This window comes from Theobroma cacao, chromosome 9 (assembly GCF_053813885.1).
Source record: "Theobroma cacao isolate CCN51 chromosome 9, ASM5381388v1, whole genome shotgun sequence".
Lineage (NCBI taxonomy): Eukaryota > Viridiplantae > Streptophyta > Magnoliopsida > Malvales > Malvaceae > Theobroma > Theobroma cacao.
In genome coordinates this window covers 41,820,178-41,833,019 of record NC_142647.1, presented here as the reverse complement: position 1 = coordinate 41,833,019, position 12,842 = coordinate 41,820,178, and the positions used below count along the sequence as shown (strand labels likewise).

General features: G+C 34.0%; 1 protein-coding gene and 2 pseudogenes across 2 annotated transcripts; all 3 read left to right on the top strand.

Annotated features, from left to right (window-relative positions):
* Positions 1 to 205: 205 nt before the first annotated feature.
* Positions 206 to 2,022, top strand: LOC18589899 (glucan endo-1,3-beta-glucosidase-like). 2 transcript variants are annotated; one of them, XM_007015075.3, is made up of 2 exons: positions 206 to 299; positions 1,073 to 2,022. In XM_007015075.3, the coding sequence occupies exons 1-2, from the start codon at positions 206 to 208 to the stop codon at positions 2,020 to 2,022; spliced, it is 1,044 nt and encodes a 347-aa protein (XP_007015137.3). The 2 variants fall into 2 exon arrangements, with proteins under 2 accessions (XP_007015137.3, XP_088665487.1); XM_088809361.1 differs by having other exon boundaries at positions 206 to 323; positions 1,082 to 2,022.
* A 1,459-nt stretch (positions 2,023 to 3,481) lies between these two features.
* On the top strand, positions 3,482 to 4,929 carry LOC148760985 (glucan endo-1,3-beta-glucosidase pseudogene; annotated as a pseudogene).
* A 2,110-nt stretch (positions 4,930 to 7,039) lies between these two features.
* Positions 7,040 to 7,860, top strand: LOC148760984 (putative F-box protein At1g67623; annotated as a pseudogene).
* Positions 7,861 to 12,842: the final 4,982 nt, after the last annotated feature.

Below are 12,842 nucleotides of genomic sequence, written 5' to 3'. Positions count from 1 at the left end.
CATCACACGTTATATAATCATATCACATGTATCTTAGTATTACTCCATTAACCACGTCTGAGCAATCAAAGAGCAATAAAAAGGGGTTAATCATTAGCAGAAATGTTGGTAAATTTCTCTATATATAATAGACAAGAATAGATAGACGAGTGATTCTATAAGAAAACGATACATTTGGGCTCCTTTTCTTTCCCACTTGATCTCCATGGATTTCCTAAGTGCGATAAGTAACAAAAGTTTCATGGTTGTCACATATCTAATCCTAGGAATTTTCATATCCTGCAGCCACACCATAACAGGTTTGATTCTCTCCATTTCTCATCGTTTCATTGCGTATTGTTTGTAAATGTGTGTACGTGTATAGGCAGTGAGAAGTTTGAGGAAATTTTCTTTTGTGTGGATGCTGACAATGATCTCCTTCATACCAACATATGCATGATAGACGGTCTAGCTTGACGTCAAGCTAATACTAGCACTAACGGTCCAAGCATACCCTAGAGATAACCATGTATCCCAAAAAAAAGAAAGTAAAATAAAAGATAACAACCAATTGATAAAGCCTAAAGCCAAAAGAAATGAGAAATGATATAGTATAACAAATTGATAAACGTAAGCCCCCAAGCTGGCCAAGGCTTGTATGAGTCCTCCATTTTTTGCTATCTTGGAGGGCACATGACACACAGATTTATGTAAACGAGTCCTTCAGGCTCCACAGGATCATATCTATTTATATATCAAAGCTGGATTTTATGCTCCCTGATACATCCTTATTACCCTATGTCTTGTCTCAGTTTCTTCTTTAAACAAACCGCCATGCCCAGAAAAGAAAACAATAATCTACGATTGCATGTTAATACAATTAATCTACACAAACAATTTTTCCTTGTTATTTGTTAGATGATAACCTCGCCAATACTGATTTCATGTGAAATCTAGATCGGGAAATTAGTTTCGTTTTAAATTCATAACTGATGTACACTAAAATGAAAAGTGAAATGAATAATAGTGGAAAAATATTCATCGTAGAGATCAGATTCAGCTAATTGATTATATATGGTTCTATGTAATTTAGGTGCAGGAGCCATAGGCGTATGCAATGGAGGAATTGCCGATAATTTGCCCAACGAACAAGAAGTTGTAGATCTCTATACATCAAATGGAATCGGGAAAATGAGAATCTATGATCCGAATCAAGCAACTCTCCAGGCCCTTAGAGGAACAAACATAGAACTAATCCTTGGTGTCCCAAATGGTGACCTTCAATCCGTTGCCACTGCCTCAGCTGCAAATGATTGGGTCCAAAAAAATGTAGTAGCCTTCTCACCAGACGTTAGATTCCGCTATATTGCTGTTGGAAATGAAGTAAAGCCAACTGATGCAGCAGCTCAATTTGTTCTCCCTGCAATGATGAACATTTACAATGCTTTGGTGTCAGCAAAATTAGATGGTCAGATGAAGGTTTCTACATCAGTGGATACAACTTTGTTAGGAAATTCCTATCCTCCCTCAGCAGGCTCTTTTAGTGCTAGTGCAAGTTCTTACATAACACCAATCATCAACTTCCTGGCAAGCACTGGGGCACCACTTCTTGCCAATATCTACACTTACTTTGCTTACATTAGTGACCCAAAAACCATCGATCCTAGCTATGCCTTGTTCACAGCTCAGGGAACTGTGGTACAAGATGGCGCACTCGGGTATCAAAATCTTTTTGATGCAACGTTGGATGCGTTTTATTCTGCTGTAGAGGCGGCAGAGGGTGCCAATGTGGAGATTGTCGTGTCAGAGAGTGGTTGGCCATCTGCTGGAGAGACCGCGGCAACAGTTGACAATGCAAGCACTTATTATAAGAATTTGGTCGATCATGTTAACAAGGGAACTCCCAAGCGGCCTGGAAAACCTATAGAAACTTATCTGTTTGCCATGTTTGATGAAAATCAGAAGGGTCCTGCTGAAACTGAGCGCCATTTCGGCCTCTTCTCCCCTAATAAACAGCCAAAATATAAAATCAGTTTCAGTTAAATACAAAAGGGCAAGATAAAGAGAAGGAAGCACCCGAGCATTTAATTTCCTAAATTCAAAAAAAAAAAAGAAAAAAGAGAAGGAAGCAGGGGTTGAGCAACACTGTGGTTTGTTCCTCCCCAATAAACAGCCAAAAGCATCAGATAGTTTTGGCTGAGAGAGCTAATGAGAGAACCGTAGCTTGTGCTCCCTTGTCTTAAAGCTCTTAATTCCACTACTTTAGTATTATTGTCTTATTTTCTAATAAAAATGGAGCAAAAATAGTTCAAAAATCTGTTACAAATTTAAATTCAATTCAAGTGGTTTTATGTCTAGAACGAAGCTTGCCTAATTTAGGGGTTCTAAATTTCTTATCGTTATCAAAATTGGCATTTAAAAAACACACACATACACAAAAAAGAGACTGGGAAAAGTTCTAATAAGATAATGGTGAATAAGGAAAATAATTTAAAATCTGTTGCCAATTTAAATTGATTTTGAGTGGTATTATGTCTTGATGAAGTTTGCTTAATTTAGGGTTCTGAATTTCTTATTGTTATCAAAGGTAGCATTTCAAAAAAGAGAAAAAAAAAAAGAAAAAAAGAGACTGAGCAAAGTCCTAATAAGATAAATGTGAATTAAAGAAACTAAATGGAGGCATCCTTCATATACCAGTAAGCCAAATTCATTGAATTATACCAACTGCAGTCCCTTTTTATGGTTTCCTTTTTGTCAACACATGGACATAGGCTCAAAAGAGAGAGAGAGAGAGAGAGTTGGGCCATGAAGCTTGATTTTCCATTATCAACCATTAAGCAATTCTTGAAGTCTTATCAACAATTTTCTTGTCTTGTTGAAGGCCTCAGCTGACCATTTGTTTCCAAGGCTAAGCCCCTCAACTGACTGACTGTGTGTAAGAAAATGCAGAGAAGATAATCGAATCCTATTTTTACTTGTTTGAGATGTAGCAGCCTAGCAGGTAACTAGCACAGAGTATCAATTAGGCAAATAACATGAGTGAAATTGGATCCCTTTTTTGGTTTTACGCAAACCTCTCCGTATATACATTGTGTTTACATTAGCAACATTACTAAACATAGTCATATATAGAGTTTATATATAGGAACCACAACATTTAATAAAGGGAGGAATATATATTGGAAGGGAAAGGAAATTCTGATTGCGTTGAGTTTTGTTTTTCAATCATTTAATTCGGATTGCTCCAGTCTTATTTCAAACTCCCTTGATTTGAGGGAACTCAATTTTTGTAACACAGTAATCATGTCATATCTTAATAATTTCAAATAACCAGTTAGACAATCAAGGAGCAATAAAAGGGGTTCATCAACTCTCTCCCTCTCTGTTTCTCTCTATAAATATTTATTTATTTGAACTCAGCTGGAAGGTACAGATACAGTAATTCTGCTGGAAAACAATTTCTTTCTTCTTCTTGTTTTTTTGTATCTTCTATTTATTCTCCATGGGTTTCCTACCTGCAACAAGTAATAAAACTTTCATGGTTGCCATATTTCTACTCTTTGCAATTTCAATGTCCAATGGCCAGAATACAGCAGGTTCGTTTCTCTCTCTTTCTCATTATATTGCTTAATTCCATATCCATCATGTATGCAATGAAAACTGACACTAAAGTTGTCCTATTTGTGTTTCAGTCAATCTCAACATGACAGGAGATATGATTTTTTGTGGCCAAGAAAAATGATATTAATACCAAAAGATTAGGGGCTGAGGAAATAATTAAAAGCACTACTTTTCTATTTGCATAAAATCATATACTACTATCTGTCTGACACTACCCTTTATTTGCCAATCGTTGGGGCTTAAGTTCCAAAGCTCCTAGCATAACTTCATGCATGTTTACCATGCCATGACTTCATCTTGAAAAAACACAAGACAGAAAGGGTGTTCTACAGATATTAGAGCTTATAATTGATTATATTTGATTCTGTGTGATATTTAGGTGCACCATCCATAGGCGTATGTAATGGAAGAATTGCCGATGATTTGCCCTCTGAACAAGATGTTGTAAATTTCTACAAAATCAATGGCATTGGAGCAATGAGAATCTATGATCCAAATCAGTTCACTCTCCAAGCCCTCAAAGGAACAAACATACAACTAATCCTCGGTATCCCGAATGCTGCTCTTCAGTCCCTTACCGATCCTTCAGCTGCAAGTGATTTTGTTAAAAGAAATATAGTATCCTTCTCGCCTGCAGTCAAATTTCGCTACATTTCTGTCGGAAACGAAGTAAAGCCAACTGATCCGGAAGCACAATTTGTTCTGCCTGCAATGCGGAACATTTACAATGCTTTGGTATCAGCAAATTTAAAAGGACAAATCAAGGTTTCTACATCAGTTGAACCAACTTTGTTGGGCAATTCTTACCCTCCCTCGGCAGGGCTGTTCAGTGAAGCTGCACGTCCTTACATAATACCAATCATCAAATTCTTAGCAAGCAATGGGTCACCTCTACTTGCCAATATCTATACCTACTTCAGCTACATCGGTGACACGAAGAACATCGATCTTGGCTTTGCGTTGTTTACATCTCCGGGAGTTGTAGTGCAAGATGGACCATCCGGGTATCAGAATCTGTTTGATGCAACATTGGATTCTTTGTATTCTGCTCTTGAGAAAATAGGAGCTGCCAATTTGGAAATCGTAGTCTCAGAGAGTGGTTGGCCATCTGCTGGAGGCACCGCAGCAACAGTTGAAAATGCAAGCACTTACTACAAGAATTTGATCAAACATGTTAAGAATGGAACCCCAAAGAGGCCTGGAAAACCTATAGAAACTTATTTGTTTGCAATGTTTGATGAGAATCAAAAGGGTCCTGCTGAAACTGAGCGCCATTTCGGCCTCTTCTCCCCTAATAAGCAGCCCAAGTATCCAATCAAATTCGTTTAGTTATGACAACACCGGAATTAGTATTGAAGCTTCCTATGAAAATGTTTAGGTTCATCTCATTTTTTGTATGGTCTTACATTCTTTAGCAAGTTTACGAACTTGTGGCTGCTGCTGCTGCTGCTATTTGTTTACCTCACAATAACGCAGCCTTATATTGTTTATTTATTCTTAAATGAATAAAATTGCACCAGCTTTTACTAATTATTATTTTTCTCCTTTGGCATCCATTTGTTCAATTTACTGTGAATATCTTTGAGTTTCCCCTGATACCTATTGATCTATATAAATATATTTACAATTTGTTCGATAAATATTCATAAATTAGACAAGGCATATATTGTAATCAAATTTAAGTTATGGAGTAATAGGTCTAATCTATGTTTACTAGTATTAATAAGAAAATTTGAATACTCGTCTTGTACTCTTATATGTAAATTATGTGGATTAAAATTTTGAATGATATAATCAAGTTATGCCTAATACTTAATTCAACACAAATATCTTCTCTCTTAAAATACAAGTTTTATTTAAAATTTAATTTCAATAAAAGGATAATGTGACAATATCCATCATTTCGTAATCCAAAAAATAATAATAATAAAAGCTAGATGTAAAATTGGGTAATTTATGTATCCAATTTGAATTAAAACCTATTACTTATTTAATTTTAATTTCAAGGTAGACATTTTAATATGTTTACGCACAATTTGTCTTCTAGGCAAAAATTTGTAAAATTTATTCATTATTTTCTCCTATTGATGAAAGCAAATTTTCATTTTAATTAATTTTAAAAATAAACAAGTATTTTCTGTATTAACCTTTTTATGATAAGAAGACAAAGATTTGAACTTTATACTATGAATAAGAAATATTTATACTTACCATGAAATCAAAGATTCATGAATATTTCTCTTGTTAAAAAATTATTTTCATATCCTTTTTTATGAGGTTATTATCAGAAGCAATTGCATTAGCAATGAAATAACTTTCGGTAAGTACATTTATGAAATAAATCAATAAACAAACAACCAAATAAAATTAAATAATATAAAAATTAGATTTTATTAACTCACACATGATGAGACGTGAACTTGAGATGTAAATATTTCAAGATTTATATTCAGTTATTAAGTAAACTATTTTGCAACACTTTACAAATGATTTTAAGATTCCAAATAATAATAATAATAATAATAATAAATTATTAGATAAAATTAAAGAAGGGTCTGGAAGAGTCACTGCTGCCATAACACTGACTCTCACTCTCATGGGACACTGTTAAAACAACATTTTTTTTTGTTCATTCTTTCTTTTTTTCCGTCCATTTCTTTCCTTTTTTTTTTTCTTTTTTCCTTTCTATTTCTTTTTGCACAATATGTTACCATTAATTAATGTAAATTTTTTTCACAAATTAATTTCTTTGGAGGAATTATAAATTAAATTATTAAGTGAAATTAATTGATTGTAATTAATTATTGATAGATTTATAATTCAATTGAACTAATAAGTATACAGACATTTCTGCAATTGATGATTTATGAGAATAAGTACTTAATTTTTTTACTCTAAAATTTTGATTGTTTATGTGAATATAAATACTCAAATTTAAATTCCATAGATGGTATTTAAAGTTGTTATAGGTTTCCTTAAAGTATATAATCAATAAAAAATAATAATAAATTAATATAACAAATAAATAGACAAGTGAAACATATTAACTCCACTTGTAAATTTAAATTTCAAAAACTTCAATGACAGTTTATAAAATAATATTGATAGTCCACGTAAAAGTGTATTATTTGGAGGCGAAAAAGGAAAAAATAGTAATTAGTCCGACCTGACATGGAAAAAAATCTTTTAAAGGTAGAAAAAAATTACTGGACCGTAAATCCTGTGCATTTGTAATGGGATTAAAATTGTTGGATATTTTACCTAAAAAAAAAAATAACCAATAGAATTAGCGGTCAATAATAAGAAAGAAAACTCAAAGTTGCATTAATCCTTGGTTCAGTAGGATATCCTTTTTCCTTATCCTCAACAATTGTTGAGCCCACCTCTAATTTCCTTCCTATATATAGCTAGCTTTCTTCTTAACTTTCTTTCCAGGTTAATGCATTGCGGGCTTAGATTGACACTAGCTACTTTGAGAATCATGAAGATGAAAAAATCTATCAATATCAAGTTTCTTCCAGGGGAGATGTTGGCAGAAATTCTTAGGCATGCAACCTCCAATTCAGTTATTGATTTTGTTAATGTTAAAATAAGTTGCAAGGCTTTTCTTGGAGCATCAAACGAGTATCATATCCTTGAGAATGTTTCTGACGAATATCAATTTTGTCCTTTGGTATAAAAGTGAGAAAATTTTTTTAAAAAAATGTAAAGATGTCAATAATTCAGAAGCATTATACGGGAAAAATATGATTAATTGTTTTAACAAAAAGAAATCAAAGTCAGGGTTACGTTATTTGAAAAAATCAGTTGAAAAAGGTCACGTAGAAGCTAAATATGCATATGATATTATTTTGATTTGTCTAGGAGATGAGTTTAAGGACCAAGGGCTTCAAATTGTGTCTCCTCTCAATCTCACGAGTTCCGGCACAAGAAGTTTTAGGATTGCTAGTTGCCGCTCGAAAAGAGAGACGATGCTGCACAGCATGTGGGTCTATATATGTGTCCCTGGATAAGCCAAAAGAATCTGCTAATAATGCGGAAGTCAACTGCATTTGTGATGACATTATTACGCCAAGGCCAAACCGTTTGAGTTCAAATCGAGATCAAGCATGGGAAGCAAGCAACAATCTTCATGATAACCTCTCTTGTTGTGACTCTTGCTTTGGGGATCGAGAAGCAACTTTATTTTGCAGTATGCTTAGGCAATACTTGGTTAAAAAAAATTCATCAGTCTATGTTGCTCCAGTACATGTAATCTAAATCTTATATATCTATTCTTTTAATTATATACTGGAAATATAATTAAATTTACCGATGTAGAAGTTGTGATCAAGTACTTGATTTTGAAATTAATTAAAGATGACTGAAATATTATTGATTTAGGTATTTTACAGAACAATACACTAAACAAAAAAAGTTAAATGTTTACGTATGAGAAAGCATATTAACAGTTTCTAATGTGTGAGATGGCAACTCATGTACGGTGGCATAATCCAAACTTGGAAGATGAAACTGAGCGTAACTCTGCTCCCTTAACCTTTCAGCCAACAATTATATTCCTCTCTTAGGTTGTTATATTTCTAGCCCAGGTTATTGAAAGCTTCCTTTCTCTCATCTGGGATATCTTTCTTCTTCTCCAGGCGAAGCTTCACAGTTTCAATTTATCTCTTGAGCTCTTGGATAGTTAATGTTTTCTCCTCATGCTGTTTCTGTAGTGTTTCCAAGTTGGAAAATGAAATTGGAAGCATAAAATTTTTATATGTACATTAATATTTTTTTTTATAAGAAGATGAAAGATTGGAACTTCATATTATCAATAAAAATGATCAAATTATGCAATTAGTCCACGTGTTTTATAAAAAAATATAGATTTAATCTTTGTATAATAATAATAATAATTAATATTTTTACTCTGTCAAAGAATCAAAGCTCCAATGTGAATGGAGCAATGTGAGAACTAAGAGGAATTACAGGTTACAATTAAAGTTCTACATGTAACACAAATCTTAATTAGCACCTAATTGTCCTCCAAAAAACTGCAAGAGTTGAGTAAACAATGCAAAAAAAAGCTAACCTTGACTGTGTCAATCCAATTGTCTTACATATATCCAAGGAAATGCAGCGTTTTTTCTTTGTTGGTGGGCCCTTCACGGTGAAATGCAGTTGCGTAACAATGGAAGAACTTTTGCAACTTTATATAAGCTGAAACTTGGGAGGTGACACATGCCAAAGCAGAGCTTTGCAAATGAAAACAAAAGCTATGATACGAGAATCTTCCTTTGCTGGAGAAACAATATCGAAGCCATGGATTCTGTTACAGAGATTTGCTGAGCCCTTGACGTGAAAGTCTATCTGGTCCTCACATCCCCCTCTCTCTAGTACTGTGCAAAGAATCAGAATATTAGCGAGTCGCTTTACGATAGACATGAACATGCATTTTTCCAGGCAGGCTGATATCATGCAAACAAGGAGCAACTTTATGTGCGTGTTTTTTATTCAACTAGGGAACACTTTTTGGGCTCATTACATGGCGATACTGGTTCGTGGGACACTCAATGGGCTTTTGCTTTTTATGCATGGGCTTGGTGCCTATATATGGGATATTTTATGGAGTTGTTGGGTCGTACAATGAAATTATCTCTGAAGAGAAGGACAATGGGGTGCGTTTTAAATCCTGGAAAAGGGGCCATCGGCCTAAAATGGCTTGGATGCCTAGTTTCCCATATCTGCAAGTCATGATTAAATTTTTAGGTAGTCTTTGTCACGATTGATTGATCGATTGATTGCTTGGCTGGTACATGTTGGATGGCTTTTGGCTTAGTTTCAATTCATTCCACTCATCATGTCCAACTTCGACTCCACCACCCTTTTCTTTGTTTTGTTTTCTGATGTTCAAGTATTAGACAATTCTTGAGCCAAGAGTTACCAATTTTATTACAGAATTTAATATATGAATGTATTGTGTTTCAGTAGTATCGATTATGAAGTTGTACAATTTTACAAATAAATCTATCAAGAGTGAAGCTTCGTACATTTTAGTAAGTTCAATTGGCCTGCTAAGCTTTGAAAAAGTATTATATATACATATATTTTGAATTCCTGATAGAAAATCTTACAGAATAATATTTATAGTCCACATAAAATTGTGTTTGGAAAATTATGGGGCAAAAAGGAAAAAAAATATTAATTGTTCGACAGTTTTTTGACCAAAAACAGAAAAATCTTTTAAAATTAAAAAAGAAATTACTGGACCATAAATCCTGCAAACTTGTATTGAAATTAAAATTATTGGATGTTTTAGGTAAATAAAAAAAAAAAACCAATAGAATCAGCTGCCAATAATAAATAGGAAAACTTAGCGTTGCATTAATCCTTGGTAAGATAGGATTTCCTTTTCCTAATCCTTAACAATTATCGAATCCACCTCTAATTCCCTTCCCATATATAGCTAGCTTTCTTCTTAACTTCTTTCCACGTTAATGCATTGTAGGTTAGGACGAAAAAATCTAGCAATATCAAGTCTCTTCCAAGAGAGATGTTGGCAGAGATTCTTAGGCATGTGGTCACCAGCTCGGTTACTGATTTCGTCAATGTTCAAATAAGTTGCAGGGCTTTTCTTTGAGCATCAAATGATTATCAAATCTTTGAGAATTAATGTTTCGATGGCGAATATCAACTTTGTCCCTGTAAAAGTGAGAAAATATTTCTTAAAATATACAAAGATGTCAAGAGTGTTGAAGCATTACATAGAAAAGAGATGATCATTGTTTTAACAAGGGGAAACCAAAGTCAGGGTTACGCTACTTGAAGAAAGCAGTAGATAAAGGTCACTTCGAAGTCAAATATGCGTAAGACATTATCTTGATTTGTTTGAGAGTGATTTTCAAACCACGGCCTTCAAATTGTGTCTTCTTTCAATCTCATGAGCTCCAGCACAAGAAGTTTCAACATTGCTAGTTGCCGCTCGAAAACAAAGAAGATGTTGCGCAGCATGTGAGTCTATGTGACTTTGGATAGACCAAAAGAATCCGCTAACAATGGAAAAGTCGGCTGCAATTGTGATGACATTATTACGCTGAGACCAAACCGGTTGAATTCAGATCAAGACCAAGCGTGATTCTATATGATAATCTCCCTTGTTGTTACTCTTGGTTTTGGGATCGTGACCCTTGCTTTTGGAATCATGAGACAATTTTATTTTCTAACATGCTTAAAAAATACTTAATTAATAAGTTCATTAGTTCTTGTTGATCCAATGCATGTAATTTAAATTTTATATATCTATGCTTTTAATCTTGTTGATAATGAAAGATGACTGAAATATTATTGATTTAGATATCTTATAGAGCAATGAAATTAAACAGAACAATAGACTAAACAAAACATGAAATGTTCACGTACGAGAAAGCATATTAACAGTTTCTAATGCATAAGATGTCAACTCGGTACGGTAGCATATTCCAGACCTCCAAGATGAAACTGAAGCCACTTGCTTAATTCTACTCCCTTGATCTTTCAGCCAACAATGCATTGTATTCCTCTCTCAGGCTGTTATATTTCTCGCTCAGGTTATGGAAAGCTTCTTTTCTCGCATCTGGGATATCCTTCTTCTTCTTCTTCTCCAGCTGAAGCTTCACAGTTTCAATTTGTCTCTTGAGCTCTTGGATCTTTAATGTTTTCTCCTCATGCTGTTTCTGCAGTGTTTCCAACTCCGATACTGGTTTGGCTAAAGCTTTTTAAGAGAGTTTGGTGTTTCAGAATTCAGATAAACAAAACCCAAAAACAACAGCTTTACTATAAGCTATTCTTAGTAGCTACTCTACAACTTACTTTTATACAGGTTGTTTCTGATAATGTAATTAATTAATAATTGAAGTTGGTATAACGTTATTTGATTCCATTCTAGATTGTGAATCAGATGTTACTTCGATGTCAAAAAGAATAAAATGCATGATATGGGGAAACAGAAGGGATCTAACCCCAACTTGGTATGTACGGATTACATTAAAAAGAATTTTCTTGAAAAGCTTAAATGATCATTATGAAAGTATCATTAACCTTGGTTCTCTTCTAAGCCCAAAGGTTGACTTTACTATGATTCTGATATGTTTCAGAGTTGCTTCAAGGGTAAGACTGTCTTCCAAAAGATTCCTTGTTTACCGGGAGGTAGATGATATTGCTATACAAAAGTGAAAATGCAGGGTGGACAGCATTATGCTAAAAGGTTTAGAGAACCAAGTAACAGCGAACTTCAAATAGTTCAAAAGAAAAAGTAATTGAGCTGCGTGACAACATTTGGAGAAAAGCATGAGAGCTCATTTTTCAGTTATCAGAATTTCTTTCTAAGTGACTAGTTTGTAAATGCCTCAACTATCTAAGGCAAGATAACTTTTCTCTTAAGGGAATGTTGGTTATATTTGTCAAATCTGCCTGTAGAGGAAAAAAAACTGATAAGAAGTTGTAAGAATTTGCTACCTGGAGGGTTGTAGGAGCTGCCACTGCTACCTTCCATGATGTTTACAGATTCCTGCAGAAATATTATTGTCAGGGTCTTTCCTATAATGCCTCTCACCGCTACGCTTCATATGTAAATGCTTCTTAATCCCTGGCTAATGCCTTCTTATCACATGTTTTCTCCAGGACTCATTTATCTAGTTCAACTCCTCCAAAGAAGAGAATAATGAGGATCGAAGAAGAAATCTCATGGATGGGGAACCTAACTAATCATATTCTTAGAATTTCCCATTGTAGTTTTTTCTAATCTTTTATGAGAATTTCTGTCTTTTTCCATCACAAATGAGAATTGTACTACTCCCTTTGTAGAATCTTCCACTTGTTCCTTTTTTCAGATTTGATATCTACTTTGAATTTGTTAGCTTTCACTATCAGTGTTATGAAATTAAAATCTACAACATTTGGATAACATCTCCGGTAATTTACTCTGTAAACGAATCAAAGCTCCAATTTGAATGGAGCAATGTGAGAACTAAGAGGAATTACAGGTTACAATGAAAGTTCTACTCTACTTGTACAAAAAACTATGTGGTGATGCAATCAAACCTGTTAAAAGAAATCCATTCATGTACATAAATAAAGAACAGCTTTGAATAAGCAGACAGAGTAAACCGAAATCATGAATCAATGGAGTACTCAACCTGTGCTAAGTCCTGCATGCAGAGATCTGATTATTCAGTTATGGCAATGAGTACAATCAGGAAATATTTTTACTGAAAAAAGTTTTG

Coding starts and splice junctions, on each gene's coding strand:
- LOC18589899 (XM_088809361.1), top strand. CDS start 206: ATGGATTTCCTAAGTGCGATAAGTAACAAAAGTTTCATGGTTGTCACA. Junction 324..1,081: donor GATTCTCTCCATTTCTCATC/GTTTCATTGCGT, acceptor TAGGTGCAGGAG/CCATAGGCGTATGCAATGGA.